The 17,771-nt window shown below is 36.4% G+C and overlaps 1 protein-coding gene across 1 annotated transcript; it reads right to left on the bottom strand.

The window, feature by feature from the left end:
• Nucleotides 1-7,548: 7,548 nt before the first annotated feature.
• On the bottom strand, nucleotides 7,549-7,968 carry LOC149212140 (acetylajmalan esterase 1-like). The gene has a single exon (XM_089388572.1). It carries the CDS (start codon nucleotides 7,966-7,968, stop codon nucleotides 7,549-7,551), a length of 420 nt encoding a protein of 139 aa, XP_089244698.1.
• Between the last annotated feature and the right edge of the window lie 9,803 nt (nucleotides 7,969-17,771).

Genomic DNA, 17,771 nt, shown 5'->3' on the forward strand with positions numbered 1-17,771 from the left:
TCCTTGATATTTTCAAAATCCAACATGCATATCCTCCTTTCACTTCTTTTGTAAATTCCAATGTAACTACTTCTAACTTGTTTTTGCCACATCCTTTTTTCGTTCTAGGATTCCAACTGCTTTAATCAATTATCTTGTCCCTCCTGCTAATCTTCTTCGCAACCAGTTTCTAATCAAAACTTAGTCAACATTTGGCAAAATCCATTACCATAAAATGAAGGACCCAACATTACCATCAAGCAAGCTTCCCTCTCAAGCATTGGTATCTATGTTGGATCCCTCATTATTTAGATTTAGAAAAATATATTAAATTAAAATATATTTTTACATCAAAAGAATTATGTCAAAGTATCCATGATGGTCATTCAGTTTTATCAATAGTAATTACATATTATAAAAAATTAGGATCAAAATGTAGGAATTTACAGGGTAAGTTCCTCAGAAAGAACACCAAAAGGACATCGCTCACAACCAGATCACAGATCAATACACCAATATTTTTGACGTGGTTAAAACCCTCAAAGAGGGAAACAGTCCATGGCCTGCGCCAACGTGGCTACTACAGGCAATTTATTAATCAAAGAATGAAAATTTACATAAGCTTCTCTCATGCACGGATTACCCGAACAATGACCCTCCATGCGCTTTAAATAGAACTCATGGACCAATCGGGTGTCAAGCCACGGATCAAGTGTCGGTAATACCGAGGAGAGAGTGAACCGTCGGATCACTACATATCGTGACCGTCAGATTGTAAGTTACAAAATGTACAATGGTAAAGAAACACACTTTACCTAACTCTATACCTAACTCTATACTAGACCAAGTTGAACTTAACTATTTCCTATGTGTCGGAATATCCTAACATCCCCCCTTAAGAACAACTTGGGATAAGATTGAAGGATTTACAAATATGACACAATAGGAGAAGGAAGGAGGCACTAGAGCCTATCCCCCCTTAGTGACAACTTCCTAAACTCCAAGCATATATCGAAGTTTAGTGAACTTCGCCTCTGTGAGAGCCTTTGTGAAGATGTCTGCAACCTGATCATCTGTTGAACAATATTGCACTTCAAGAACATGGTCATGAATGAGCTTTCTGATGAAGTGCATGTGTAGTTCAATGTGTTTGTTGCGCTGATGCTGGACTGGATCTTTGCATAGCTGAATGGCACTTTGATTATCACACCAAAGTGTGGTTGGATGCTGCTGCTCAAAGCCAAACTTTGATAGGATCTGACGAAGCCACAAGGCTTCCTTACTAGCTTCCACGGCACCACGATACTCTGCTTCTGCTGACGATAGAGAAATGGCAGCCTGTTTCTTACAAGCCCATGTAATAGGTCCTGAACCAAGAGTGAAGACATAACCGGCAGTAGACTTCCGATCATCAGGGTCACCAGCCCAATCAGAATTAGTGAAACCAACTAATAGAGGAGCTGCTTTGGCACTGTAATGAATCCCAAACTGTACTGTACCTCGAACATAACGAAGTATTCTTTTAGCTGCTTTCCAATGACTTTCACGGGGGTTTTGCATAAAACGAGCAACAAGGCCAACAACAAAGGAAAGGTCAGGACGAGTATGGGTTAAATACAAGAGTTTTCCTACAAGTTGACGGTATAAGGTAGCATCAACTTCAGGAGAAGTACAAGAGACTGAAAGTTTGACTCCAGACTGAAAGGGAGAAGGGGTGACGCAGGTAAATCCCTGCAAACCCAGAATCACAACTCTGTTTTCCATATACATTTTGCATCTTCAATCACCGCCTCAAATAACGCTCAAGCCAGGTAATTTCTCCCCTCTCCATTGAGGAAGATTTTCTATTTTCACATTCACCCTCAAATAAGGGTTTAAATAAACCCAATTAATTCGAATGAAAATTAATTAGGAACCAAACTGAAATACCATTAACCTTCATACTCTGCATTGCACGTTGCAGCTCAACATTTTACATTTCATAGAAATCAAACCAAATTATCATTCTAATGTTCCCAAAAAACTAAGGATCTGTTTCCGTCCTTCAACAATGCGTCCAACGCATTCGCACCACAATACTCACCTTGTTCTAATAGCGCTCAACCAGTTTCTGACGGACTCAATTCTCAATGAAATTTCGTTCACAATTCAACTTAGGACTCTTCGGTAGAGTCTAAATTTCCCCAAGATTTTCCTGTACAAAAATAGACCTTCAAAACCAATCTTCCTCAACCTTCAGATTATAAATAGACATTCAGATACCGATTTGAACAATTATATGAATTGTGTCAAATAGACAGAGTCCTTTTTGCAAAGCTTATGTCCAGCAATCTCAAGCTATGACACTTGCTTCTGCCCTTCAAAGAAACGCAGATTTCATCGTTCCTAAAGTTGCCAACGCATTTGAATCTCCAGATCCGATTCGATGACTAAACTTCCACTGAATTAAAACATTCCAACCCTGACATACACTGCTATAATATCAACTATTGTTCCACGCACTCCAAGCTCTATTCATCCACTGATATATTAATTCAGCGTTCATAAATTGTGGTTGGCAGCCCACTACAAGTGTCAATTGCGACTCCAGCGCCGAGGTGATGATTACAAACAGATCCGACTCCAATTCAAAACAATTTTATAAACATTGCGTCCACACCCTTTGTTAACTGAATGTGATAATTGAAATCTCCTCTTTGATCCGATCTAACGGTGTTATCAGATCCAATTTGTAATAGAAAACATCAGATGTGTTTTTAAATCCACTAAGGAATTCACCAAGTATCTTTGCGCCGAGTTTCCGTACTAAAAACCTTTACAGCTCGCAGCTTTAATCTGCAACGCGTTTATGATCTTATCCACGACTAAAGGGACAAAGGTCTGGACTTCTTTCATCGACCGTTGCTGAAAGAATGCATAAGTATAGTCGTTAATGCCGATCTTCCCCATCAGAAACAATGCATTTGCAAAATGCTCGTTACAGTCTTTTCCTCTGTAGGTTGGACATAATTTCGGTCTTTGAGATAAAAACCACTGGATCTGCGTGTCCAGAGAAAATGGAGTCCCAACGAGCGCAATATTCTTAGATGAAAAGAAATCAAGGTCTAAAGCCGTGGCTCTGCCCACTGCGAAGTTGACTCCGCATTTGAAAGTTGAAGTCCTATTGCCGAGATATGGATCTAAGAGCGGCAAACCAAAAGCATTTGCTGTACAAATTCCAATCATTCATGAATATGTAAAGCTTTAATCTATGCCACGTTTGTATTAACAACATAACACATGGAAAACTATCATTCCAACCAATTTCCAAAGAAGCCAATTATCGAATAACACAGGCTCGTATATAACAATGCATACAATTTCCAAAACAAACATAGATCGAGTTCTTAAATCAATTGTGCAGAAATTATCACACAATATCATCAATTGTCATTTGATTTGGGCAGAATACCATTACGCTCCTAATACCCAAATAAAACAGAACTTCATTTATTTTCTAAATTATTCCAGAATTATGAATTTTAATCCACAGCTATATTCACACTCAAATCTGAGCTTTCGCTCAAAAACTCCTCACTCCCATTAACACTGTCGCTCTACTCTTTTTAAAATGATGGAGATTGCACATATCTAAGTTAACCATCTCCTCCACATTTGGAGGAATAAATTCTACTTTTAGAATTCACATCCTATCCTAATCTAAACAACTAGACTACTTGGCTTGATCTCCACGCAGGGAGGATCCTTTGCCATTTATTTCTAATTTCTGCTCAAAATTAAGCCACTCTTAACTAAATACATTTAATTGAAATTAATACAAGATTAACAACCAAATCTTCCTTCAACTTGTATTAGCCACAACATGTGACCATTCCATCACATTGCTGGCTAGGTCTAGATGCTCCTGCATTAGACTCCCAAAGTTTAAATTAACCATGATCTCCTGATCATGCAATTTTGTTCCATGTCCTCCTGGATCCCATACTTGATTTGATAGTCTGTTCTTGATTACTGCTGCTGTTGTTTGTTCCTCAAGTCTTTCGCTTTTGTGCTGCAATGCCTCACTATCTGCTGCTGTCCTTTTCACATACCTTGCTGCTGTTTTACTTACTTTAATTTGCAATTCTTCATTCCTTGCTGGCTTCCTCATCAAAAGATTTGACTTATACAAATCTGCTATCTCATCTGGAAGTTCTCTCAAAAGTTCTGTATCATCTTTACTAACTGCGTTGTTCGCAATATTTGTCTTTAATCCTCCTGCACTCTGGCTTTCTTCAAGATCAATGATCTTCAATGACTCAGTGTATTCAAAAATTATTTGGCCATCCTCCTTATTCTGCATATGACCATGAGCAGATACAACAGTCTCCAGTAACTGTTTGTCTTTCTTTAAGTCAATATGACCTGCAAACACAAAACAACCTTTAGTTTTCAAAATACAATACCTTCCATTTTCCTTTGATGCTTCAAGCACCAATCCTCCATCATAGATCTTTTGGATTCCAACAGATCCTTCTTACCGTGACTTCAAATCAATATGAATTTGTTCTAGTTTCTTGAACTCGTTCAACAACTTGCCATTCAACCTCCATTGCAATAGCTTCCACTTCACCCTTTTCTTCAGTCTCCATCTGTACCTTCGATCTTCACTTATCTTTCTTTGTACTGCCAGACCAATTTCTGGTTCTTCATTCTGCTGCCAGCTTCTATACTTCTGCAATTTAATGTCTTCCTCAAATTAATTCTCAGGTAGCTGATCATTCCTTCCAAATTTCGGGTTACTTTCATCTTCATATTGTTGAGTTAATATTTCTGTCTCCTTCATGTCTCTGAGAACATAACTCCTTTGTTGCTCCTAATCTTTCATCTCACCTTCAAATAATCGCTGCTCGATTTCTCTGATTTCAGCATCATATTTAGTAATGTTGTCTTCCGCACCTTTTCCTTCATCAGGTTCTGTAGGCTTTGTTTCTCCTTTAGGTTACTCGAGTAATCTCTCCAAGAATTCTATCTCCTTGTGAAATCTCCCCAGTAGATCATCACAATTTTCCTTCTCAGCTTCATTCTTTTCCTGGCATTCTTCCTGAGTTGACCTGCTTTCCACATCATCATATTGTAAGCATCTTTCATTAATTCCATTAAACAAATTCATAGGTTTACCTTTTTGTAGTCCCACTATGGAATTGTCTTTAGACTGCTGGTCTATATCAACCTCATCTGACTGTTTCATACCAAACAGGATTTCATCTATGAACTCCTTCTGTTGCAAATGATCAACACCTTCTTCTTCTAAAAAGGATTCTTCATCATACTTTACCTCAAGAGTTTCATTTCTGGTGACAACTTCATCAGGTTGTCCATCACCCTCTGCACTTCCTGCAAACATACACAAACTATAAGAATCAGAATCACAAGGCTTCATTGCCTCATCCGCTTCCTTTGTCAACATATCCTCAAATTGTTCTGAATTCTGCCAGTAGTCCAGAAGACCTTCAGCTAAGCTCTCATTATCTTCTTCTCCCAACATCTCACCCTGTTCTGGTATGCAAATGGAAACTTCCAATTCTACCTCTGCTTCTCTGAGTTTCTCTGATTCCTCTTGAGCACTCAATATCTGCTCAATCTTTCTCAATTCTTTTGCTAGTTCTGACTTCACTTGCTGATTTCTCCTTTCTCGTAGCCTTGGCCACTTTACTCTTTTCCTCATGGTCCAAACACTTTTCCGCAGCATCTTCATCAATACTCCAATCTGGAAATCTATCTCAGCTTTCTCTCGGTCAAACTCTTCTTGACTCATCCTCATGCCATTTGCTTTGGCATCTTCCTTTCTGCTGTGGCTCCCTTGTGAACTTCTGCTATGACTATCTGTAGTCATTTCCTGCTCCTCTCTTTCCATGAGCTCTTCGCACCTCTGCATCAAGCCTCTGCAACAGTAAGTCCTCCTTACTGCAATCTTACCTCACTAAGCTCTCCTCACTCAGTCTTTTGGTAAGCACGATCCACTATCTGGAATCTTCTCCTGAGCAACACCTTTGCTCTCTCTAGGCTTCTGCAATCTCTCACCCTCTCTTTCGAAGACACTTCAATTGTCCTCTCTGTCCAATCTCTGGTTGGAATCTTCAGGTTCACTGCCACTTCTGCTTTTAAGAACGCATCTGGTTCTTTCCGCTGAGACTTTCTTCACTATGCCTGCAACCAAATCCCACAAATAGTTCTTCAAACCAGAATTAAATATCGACTACAAACTCACCTTCAAGATCCTGTTGATCTTGCTTCTTTCCTTAACTACATTTGCATACCTGTGCTGCCATCTTTATCAGTTTCACAATCCAACATTCATTCACCACATGCGATTAACTAAATAAAAAAAAACTTGAATCCTTTCCTAGAGCAATTCCAGCTCTTCAACAAAACCTTCTGTCTTCATTCAGAAAACAAACATTCTTCAATTTACCAGAGCCAAGCTCTGATACCAAAAATGACGCAGGTAAATCCCTGCAAACCCAGAATCACAACTCTGTTTTCCATATACATTTTGCATCTTCAATCACCGCCTCAAATAACGCTCAAGCCAGGTAATTTCAACCCTCTCCATTGAGGAAGATTTTCCATTTTCACATTCACCCTCAAATAAGGATTTAAATAAACCCAATTAATTCGAATGAAAATTAATTACGAACCAAACTGAAATACCATTAACCTTCATACTCTGCATTGAGCGCTGCAGCTCAACATTTTACATTTCATAGAAATCAAACCAAATTATCATTCTAATGTTCCCAAAAAACTAAGGATCTGTTTCCGTCCTTCAACAATGCGCCCAATGCATTCGCACCACAATACTCACCTTGTTCTGATAGCGCTCAACCAGTTTCTGATGGATTCAATTCTCAATCAAATTCCGTTCACAATTCAACTTAGGACTCTTCGGTAGAGTCTAAATTTCCCCAAGATTTTCCTGTACAAAAATAGACCTTCAAAACCAATCTTCCTCAACCTTCAGATTATAAATCGACATTCAGATACCGATTTGAACAATTATATGAATTGTGTCAAATAGACAGAGTCCTTTTTGCAAAGCTTATGTCCAGCAATCTCAAGCTGTGACACTTGCTTCTGCCCTTCAAAGAAACGCAGATTTCATCGTTCCTAAAGTTGCCAACGCATTTGAATCTCCAGATCCGATTCGATGACTAACCTTCCGCTGAATTAAAACATTCCAACCCTGACATACACTGCTATAATATCAACTACTGTTCCACGCGCTCCAAGCTCTATTCATCCACTGATATATTAATTCGGCGTTCATAAATTGCGGTTGGCAGCCCACTACAAGTGTCAATTGCGACTCCAGCGCCGAGGTGATGATTACAAACAGATCCGACTCCAATTCAAAACAATTTTATAAACCTTGCGTCCACACCCTTTGTTAACTGAATGTGATAATTGAAATATCCTCTTCGATCCGATCTAACGGTGTTATCGTATCCAATTTGCAATACAAAACATTAGATGTGTTTTTAAATCCACTCAAGAATTCACCAAGTATCTTTGCGCCGAGTTTCCGTACTAAAAACCTTTACAGCTCGCAGCTTTAATCTGCAACGCGTTTATGATCTTATCCACGACTAAAGGGACAAAGGTCTGGACTTCTTTCATCGACCGTTGCTGAAAGAATGCATAAGTATAGTCGTTAATGTCGATCTTCCCCATCAGAAACAATGCATTTGCAAAATGCTCGTTACAGTCTTTTCCTCTGTAGGTTGCACATAATTTCGGTCTTTGAGATAAAAACCACTGGATCTGCGTGTCCAGAGAAAATGGAGTCCCAACAAGCGCAATATTCTTAGATGAAAAGAAATCAAGGTCTAAAGCTGTGGCTCTGCCCACTGCGAAGTTGACTCCGCATTTGAAAGTTGAAGTCCTATTGCCGAGATATGGATCTAAGAGCGGCAAACCAGAAGCATTTGCTGTACAAATTCCAGTCATTCATGAATATGTAAAGCTTTAATCTATGCCACGTTTGTATTAACAACATAACACATGGAAAACTATCATTCCAACCAATTTCCAAAGAAGCCAATTATCGAATAACACAGGCTCGTATATAACAATGCATACAATTTCCAAAACAAACATAGATCGAGTTCTTAAATCAATTGCGCAGACATTATCACACAATATCATCAATTTTCATTTGATTTGGGCAGAATACCATTACGCTCCTAATACCCAAATAAAACAGAACTTCATTTATTTTCTAAATTATTCCAGAATTATGAATTTTAATCCACAGCTATATTCACACTCAAATCTGAGCTTTCGCTCAAAAACTCCTCACTCCCATTAACACTGTCGCTCTACTCTTTTTAAAACGATGGAGATTGCACATATCTAAGTTAACCATCTCCTCCACATTTGGAGGAATAAATTCTACTTTTAGAATTCACATCCTATCCTAATCTAAACAACTAGACTACTTGGCTTGATCTCCACGCAGGGAGGATCCTTTGCCATTTATTTCTAATTTCTGCTCAAAATTAAGCCACTCTTAACTAAATACATTTAATTGAAATTAATACAATATTAACAACCAAATCTTCCTTCAACTTGTATTAGCCACAACATGTGACCATTCCATCACATTGCTGGCTAGGTCTAGATGCTCCTGCATCAAGGGGCTGGCTTACAATCTTCCATGTGAAAATGACGAAGAATATCACAAGCATACTTGGACTGGGAAAGGGAAATACCCTCCTTGGATTGCAAGACTTGAAGACCAAGAAAATAGTGTAAGTGTCCTAAGTCTGTCATTTCAAATTTCTTTTTAAGGCTAGACTTCACATGGTTTATAAGGTTGGGATCACTACCAGTAAGAATAAGATCATCAACATAAAGAACAAGGATGATAAGAGAGTTGCCCACTTTCTTGGTGTAGACAGTATTGTCAGAATAACACCTAGAAAAGCCAGATTCTAAAAGAAAGCTATCCATTTTGGCATACCAAGCCCGAGGAGCTTGCTTGAGACCATAAGGAGATTTCTTAAGTCGACATACAAGGCTGGAGTCTATTTGGATGAAGCCAATGGGTTGTTCCATATAGATTTCTTCATGCAAGTCCCCATGCAAGAAGGCAGATTTAACATCCATCTGATGGACTTCCCATTTTAAAGAGGCAGCAAGGGAAAGAACAAGGCGGATAGATTTCATTTTCGCAACAGGGGAGAAGGTTTCAGTGTAGTCAATGCCTTCAACCTATGAAAAGCCCTTAGCAACAAGACGAGCTTTATGTTTATCAACTTTCCCATCTGGTCCATACTTGGTTCTGTAAACCCATTTACATCTAACAAGTTTTCGTCCCTTTGGTAGAGGAACAAGATCCCATGTATCATTTGCCAACAACGAATGATATTCTTCATTCATATCTGCTTCGGACTAGGCTCGCATGCCGATTTATTTTCATCAAATTTTACATCCGTCGGACTAGGCTCGCATGCCGATTTATTTTCATCAAATTTTACATCTCTTCTAATGATAACATTTTTGGACTTAAATGGAATAAGTCTATAACCTTTTACATCTTTAGAATATCCAACAAAAGTACATTTCTCACTCTTAGGTTCTAAAGCTTTATGCTTTTCATCTGGAATATGGGCCCATGCTTCACTTCCAAAAACACGAAAGTGACTTACATCTAGTTTAATGGAACTCCAAGATTCTTCTGGAGTGATATTCTTTAGAACCTTAGTAGGAGTGCGATTGATTATATAATTTGCACAATTAATTGCTTCGGCCCAAAAACTAAGACTGAGTCCTTTAGATTGCAGCATACAATTAGCCATTTCCTTTAAGGTGCGATTTTTCCTTTCAGCTACACCATTTTGTTATGGAGTGTATGGAACAGTATGTTGCATTTGAATTCCATTTTCGGTGCAAAAGTTGATGAAGGTGTTTTTAACATATTCTCCACCATTATCAATTCTTAGCTTAAGAATTTGATGTCCAGATTGTTTTTCAACAAAGGCTTTGAAGGCCAAAAATGTGTTAAATACTTTGCTCTTGAGTTTTAAGAAGTATACCCAAGTGCGTCTGGAGAAATCATCAATGAAAGTTAAGAAATACTTGCAGCCAGAGAATGAAGCAACAGGAAGTGGACCACATAAATCACTGTGCACAAGCTGTAAAGGGGCTGAGGCGTGCCAAGAGGCACGTTTTTCAAAACTGTCCTGATGATGTTTTCCGAGTACACATCCGAAACAAACACCATCTCTGCAAGATACCATAGGAAGACCTGTCACCATGTTTTCTTTACATAGATGCTGAAGGGAGCGATAGTTTAAGTGACCAAATCGCTCATGCCAAATTTTGCTCACTTCATCATTATGAGCAACAAATACTGAGGGAAGATTTGATGACCCAAAGTTGTGAAACTTATACAACCTTGTGGAATCATCAGCAATACCAGTAGCTAGAATCTATTTAGGATCTCTTAGATCCTTGATTACAACATCATGAGGTGAAAATTCAACAATTTTACCTTCACCTGAATGAGTTATCTGATATACAGATAGAAGGTTGCAGGATAAGGTTGGAACACATAATACATCATTAAACTGACCATTGTCTAGATGAACAGTTCTAGTCCCTACAACATTAAGAGATCTATCATCACCAACATATATATTTTTGGTGTTACAATCATTTAAAGAAGAAAACATGGCTTTGTTTTTGGCCATGTGATAAGAGGCTACAGAATCAATGAGCCACTCATGAGAATGAGAAGAAGAAGATACATTTAATGCATAACCAGACTGAGATGATTGAAAACCACATGCAGAAAGTGCCATTCCTGAAGATGAAGTTGAAGTTGAAGTTGAAGAATGCTCCACATGGATGTTATGTTTCTTCATTGCGGCTTCTAAGGCTTCCATATTCTTAAAGCATTTAGATTCTAAGTGGCCATCTCGATTACAAAAGTTACAATGTCTATCAGTCTTCTTCCATTTGTTTTTATTGGTCTTATCATTTTGCTGAAATGATCTTTCATTTTGAGGCTGAGTTTGCTTAGGACCCTTGTTTGGTTTAGGACCATTCTTTTTAGGATATGACTTCTTAGGATTCTTTGAATTTGGTTGCTGCTGGGCGGCTAACGCTTTCTTGGAAGAGTTTCCAAGATTAAGAAGACCAAGGTGTAAGAGTTTTTCTTGTTCTCTTATTAAAGAATCACAAAAAGAATTAAAGGAAGGGGCCTTGTAGTCTTTTCCTTGACAAATGAAAGCTTCCCTTGTAGAATGGAAGGTGGAAACAAATACAGAGTAGGCTGGTCCCAACTTAGTAAGGATGGAATAAATAAGGTTACTATCTTCTTTCTTAACCTTAACACCTTCCAAGAGATATCTAAGGGTCTTGAATTTGGACAAGAAATCTTCAATGCAAGAAAAATTATTAGGATCCAATGTAAGCAATTCATTTTCAAGTTGATGGGCTCTAATTTCATTTTTAATCCCAAAAACTTTAGTGATTTGTTCCAATGCTTCATGAGGAGTATCAAGTTCTGCAATATGGAATCTAAGATCAGGAGAAATAGACATCCCTATCAAACCACGTGCTTGATCTTGTCTATTTTCCCATTTTGCAGCCTTGTCTTCATCTTTTGGTTTCTTCTCTTGGCCTGTGGCTATTCTGTAGAGACCTTTACTTCTAAGTAAATCTTCCATGTAGGATATCCATTGGAAGTAGTTAGTGCTGTCAAGAATGACTTGGCATGGAATTTCCATTTTTTTTTTTAAAACTGAAGCTGAAGATGCTGAAAGTAAGTGTTCCAATGGATAGATCTCGAAAAATTAGGCTGTTTTAAAAAAAACGGCTCTGAAAAAGGCTTTCGGATGAAGAAGTTATGGCTTTTTGAAAAACAATTGTTGAAGTTGCCGGCAAAGTGCGCGAATGTGCGGGAATGAAAAAAATCCGCCCCTACAAAATGGAGACTTGAACCCAAGACCTCTACTCTCTTAAAATAGCTTTGAACCAATTGATCTATATAAAAAATTTGAGAGAGAGAGAGAGAGAGAGGGGGGGGGGCCTTGGTTTGCGTGCTTGCCTTGAGAAAACTCTTTTTCCCTACAAAACACAAAACACAAAACCCAACACGGACATGCAAAGAAAACGAACCTTATGGCTCGAAGTTAGCTTTAGCCAAAAAAACTAGATATTTTCAAAAATGAACCTTGCGACTCAAAGTTAGCTTTAGCCGAAAAACTAAATATTTTTCTCAATGTTTCTGATTTTCCGAGATCACACTAAGGTGCAGGGAAAAGAGCATACGCATGAGAAAAATCCTTCCTTTCTGTTTCTGATTTTCCCAAATCGCACAGAGTCGCAGAGCAAAGAGCATACACAGAAATGAAAGGTATAGATCCGGTTAAAAAAAAGCTAAATAAACCGAAATCGAAATAAGTAGAGAGAAAATAACAGTATACTGCAAATAAAGATGTATACCTCCAGATCTTAAAAAAGACGCAACTAGGGCTACCGGAAACCTTTTCGCGTGAAACGAAAGGGGTTACTCACTAGAACAGATGCTCCGAACACAACAGAGTAGTCCTCTCGGCCCGAAAGCAGTCAGAAACAACAGATCTAGGAAACGGCAGTCGGATGCAGTTCTACCGGCTTCAGATTTGGATCACCAACGGACGCGGCCCTCAAATAGCTCTGATACCATGTAGGAATTTACAGGGTAAGTTCCTCAGAAAGAACACCAAAAGGACACCGCTCACAACCAGATCACAGATCAATACACCAGTATTTTTAACGTGGTTAAAACCCTCAAAGAGGGAAACAGTCCACGGCCTGCGCCAACGTGGCTACTACAAGCAATTTATTAATCAAAGAATGAAAATTTACATAAGCTTCTCTCATGCACGGATTACCCGAACAATGACCCTCCATGTGCTTTAAATAGAACTCATGGACCAATCGAGTGTCAAGCCACGGATCAAGTGTCGGTAATACCGAGGAGAGAGTGAACCGTCGGATCACTACATATCGTGACCGTCGGATTGCAAGTTACAAAATGTACAACGGTAAAGAAACACACTTTACCTAACTCTATACTAGACCAAGTTGAACTTAACTATTTCCTATGTGTCGGAATATCCTAACACAAAAAGGGGTTTTACACCAATACTCAAGAGAAATTGAGTCGAGGTAATGTGAAGGATGAGAGGATATCAAGAAGAATGGCCCTCATTAGGTCAATTATCTAGAATAATGGATCAGGGGTAGAGAAACTAGTATATAAGGATTTGTAGTTTCTCATGAAGCTATCAGGAATTATAATTGTTTGAATTTCAATTATTACTTTTACTATGTTTTATGATCTTAAATTATGTGTTGAAGGTGTGGTTGGAATTGTGATTTGCATTTTTAATTTCTCAAGGGATCAGTCTCTGGAGGTATGTAGAGATTGTTTGAAGAGATTTTTTTTTTTAATGTGCAATGAATGGAATGAATTGATCTGTGCATGATTATTTTGATCAAGACCAACACACTAAGATTGGGATAGTGTCTATTTAAATTTCACATATCTCTGGATATGGGCATCTATCTAGCATTTCCATTCATCATATTCAATCTAGCTAGTGCATTGGTGGAAATATATCTACTTATTTTGGTTTTGTTAATTGTTGAAGATCCATGCGACTTTGGAGAGAGCATTTTTCAATTTTCTAGGTTAGGTATCAATGCTTTGTATCATATCTGTCTCAACTTAGAACAGTCTGCATAGTCAGCTTATTGGTCACATATATTTAAATCCATTTTATTTGTTGAGTTTTACTGTAGAAAACATTTTTGCAAGGGACTATGCACATTGATGGAATAAATATCAAGATCAATCTCATAATTTTCTAATGATCTTATGCTAATGTATGATGGAATATGTTCCTTTCATAAGGAATGCACAAAGATTAGAGATGTTTGTAGTGTGCACTTTTAGATAAGACTTTTCTTTGATAGCTAAAGATTAATTTCATGTATGTAAAGGTCTCTACTTTGACAAACCTAAGCTTGTTTTCTATTTGGGTTCATGTGTTTGAAAGAACATGTATGGCAGAACAAAGCTCTTAAGGATAGAGTTAATGGTTCTTATACTTATTTTTTTACCTAATATTGTGACAAGGGTTTGGAAGTGTTTGATGCAAGACAGAGATTTATAAGGCATGTTTTTGTTTATCTTCTCTTCAAGATTCCTTTTGGTGATGCGTCTAGTAGATGTTTTGAACTTGTTGTCGTTGAACACTTGACAGTGATGTTACACATTGAGAATGGTGATCTAATTAGAAATTGATTGAGAATGGTGATCTAATTAGAAATTGCTTGAGAATTGTTTGAGGTAGAGTATTGACAGGTTTCTTTTTACATTAGTGTTCTTCCTGTGATAGTAGTGTCATTCATGTTACTACAATGTTATTCATGTGACAGAATTGTTTGACTTGCTTGATTGGTATTGAGGACAAAATGTTTGTGATAGAAGTTTAATGACAAAGAAACTCTCTATTGGTTGATCTACATGATGTTCTTATCATAATATGGATCTATGATGTGTCTTGTTGAAGGAACTTGATGCTTGAGTTTGTTGCTATTTTTTTTACAATGACTGGCATTTAACAACTTGACTTGGTAAGAATTAGGGTTTGATGAGCATGAGATTTGTGCAAAGAGTTTTGGCTTGACATTAGAAAGGGTTGATGTGCAAAGAACTTGGTTTGGTTATGGCTTGGTATTGACAGTGAGTAGCGATGAATATTTGGCTTAATATTGATAGTGATGATGAACAAAGGGTTTTGATGGTTTGATGATGAGTATTGATATTGCTAAGGAATTGTTGCTCTAGTCAACTTCTTGTTGCAAAGAAAAGTTGGTGAGTCTCTTGGCATTGACGATAGTTTGATTTGACAAACAAAGAATTTCATATTATTGAGAATTGGCAGTGATTGAAAAGGTTTGAATTACTCGATGAGCATACTATGAGTATTGGCTTAGCTTGGCATCTGACAGGGTTTATGGCAGGTTTCCTTAATATAGTTAATGTGACGGGTGATTGATGATATCTTGTTGAGTGTGTTGGCATTTGATAGTGTTGGTTAGTTAGGGTTTGACATGGTTCTTGAAAAGATTTGACTTGGATTAATTTGGTTGTGGCTTGGTATTGACAGATTGAGCTTGGTTAATCAGGTCATAGAGGTGATTGGCTTATTGGTATTTAGATTATTGTTGAATAGTGGGTATAGGTTTTTATGGTTGATTGAGACAGGTGGATCCAACATGAAAAATTTGAAACGTGGTCCACAAAGGTGTTGAGGGTCGTAGCGTTCAGTGAAGTAGGAGCTTCCTTCCGGTGGCAGTTGGTAAACTTGTTGATGGAGTAGGAGCTTCCTTCTTGTAGGAGTCGATAAACTTGATCAAGGAGTAGGAGCTCCCTTCCAATAGAAGTTGGAGAACTTGTGGAAGTTGTAGTCTCTTGCAGGTAGGAGCCTACGTTCTAATAAGAGTTTGTGCCAGTACAAAATGTAAGAAGACTTTATTTACAATAATAAGAAGAAGACAAAACAACAATAGTGGTCGTTTTCTCCCACATTGGGTTTCCACCTAAAAATCTAGTATTCATATGTGTTGGTGTGTTGATGTGTTTTGGATTCTTATGTTTTACATGCGTTTATACTTAATGATGCTCATGGTTTACTAAATAAGTTATAATCTATAGCATAGTGTTTTGATAATGAAATAACAGTTCAAGACAACTTTGGAAATGAATGCACAAACTAAGTAAATTTGAATTGGGAATGAAATATTTATTCAACTCCCCTTGTCCCCCAAGTATTTCTAACAGATTTATGCAATTTGATAATACACAACAATAGAGTTTATAATCAAGAAAATATTATTAACGATAAAACTCATTCTCCTTATATGTACAAAGATTATGTGCCTATTTCAATTACTTTATAGAAAACTATCTATATCCCAAAAATGTTTTGACATGTGACAAAGCCATATATTTAATCATATCACTATTTAATATTTATTGTTTTACTAATTGTTACATCCATTTTTGACATTTTCTTTAATTACATATTTATAATTCATTTTATTCTCGTCTCCATGTTAAATTATGTGATTTTTCCCCAATCCATACTTTAGTGTTTATGGTATAAAAAAAATCTAAAAATTAATGTGACATACTACAACAAATTGTTATTTTTTTTGGTTATATATTCATTCCAAAAATTCATTAATTTTTTTTTTTTTTTATCAAATCTCTCAGCACTAATAATTCATTAATTTAAATTTTATCTACAACTTTCATTTAACCCAAATCTAATAATCAATTATTTATCATATAACTCCTCCCCTTCCCTCTGAAAATTATTTCCCCACTCCCATTCCAGAAATTACCCTTCCTTTTTCCTCGTCAAAATCAGTGTCCATTTCAAGCTTCAATGGTACAATCTTTTTATCAGTGTCCCTTTCAAGCTTCAATGGTACAATGTCTTTATCATTATCATGGTCCATTTCAACTTTAAATGATGCAATCATGGCTTCTCCCGGGTCACAATCAAATGCGATGTGATAATTCTTTCCTTAAGAAGCATGGTCCCCACTTGGACGAACATACAAATGGTCCTTTTGTAAAGTTTGGAAAAGGAAATTCCGCATTTTATAATTTCTCATTGCACTTTATATAAAAATATATCAATATTCTAAAAAAATTCGATGTAACGAAATTTAAAAAAAAATAAATAAAAAAAAATCAAATTAACAAGAAGTTTTGCCTAATGAATCTCCACTAAGATGTTTTTGTTTCATTGTGTATCTTCAAATAAAACAGATTGTTAAGAAGATTATATTTATTTGAAGATTTATATAAAGTAGAAAATTAATTATATAATAATTTTATTTAATGATAAAACAAAAAAAATATTCATAGGTTGAAGAGAGTTTTGTTTTAGTTAAAGAAAGATGAGATTGTTCAGAGAAATATATTTATTTGAAGATTTATACAAAGCGGAAAATTAGTTATATAATAATTTTATTTAAGGTTATGTGATAAATTTTCTTTATTTATGAGTGGAAGAGATTTTTGTTTTAGTTAAAGGAAGATGTAAGTTGTTCATAAAAGTCATTATTATGATTGTTATTATTTTTGTGACCACATTTTAAAAGTATCACATTTTAATTATGTAATCAAATTTTTTAAGTATTTTGATTAAATTTAGATATTAATAGATGTTAATGTTGAGGTAAGGGTTGGTAGTTAAATGGAAAAGAATCAAAATTCAATTTCATTATTAAATTGGGTAAGAAGCATGCAATAAATGGAAAATAATATATAGCATATTGATATTTAACATAAATATGAAAATCAAAATAAAAAAACAATTTTAGCAAAGAGAACACAACAATAAATAAAGTTTGTCTTACCGGAGACAAATCATTATTTTCATTACCATCTTTTTTGTTATAAAAAATGTACAAACATAAAAATAACACAAGCCTAAAATCAAAAATTTACAAATGGAAAGTAGTTCTAAATATAAAATACAATATTGTAATCTAGAGATTGTTTTACACATTGTATATACAAAGAGAAATTACTAGTTACACAATGATGGTTGGAAACATTTTAACAATATCCCAATAGCTCAATTGGAAATTAGCTCAACCAAGGTTGAATCCCCACTTTGCTTCTACACCAAGAAAATTTCCTTCCATTTATTACCTTAGTTTAAGAATCG

The sequence above is a fragment of the Pinus tabuliformis genome, chromosome 1_1 (genome assembly GCF_031772625.1).
Source record: "Pinus tabuliformis cultivar Carrire ecotype Pingquan chromosome 1_1, CPIR1, whole genome shotgun sequence".
NCBI classification, from domain to species: Eukaryota; Viridiplantae; Streptophyta; class Pinopsida; order Pinales; family Pinaceae; genus Pinus; species Pinus tabuliformis.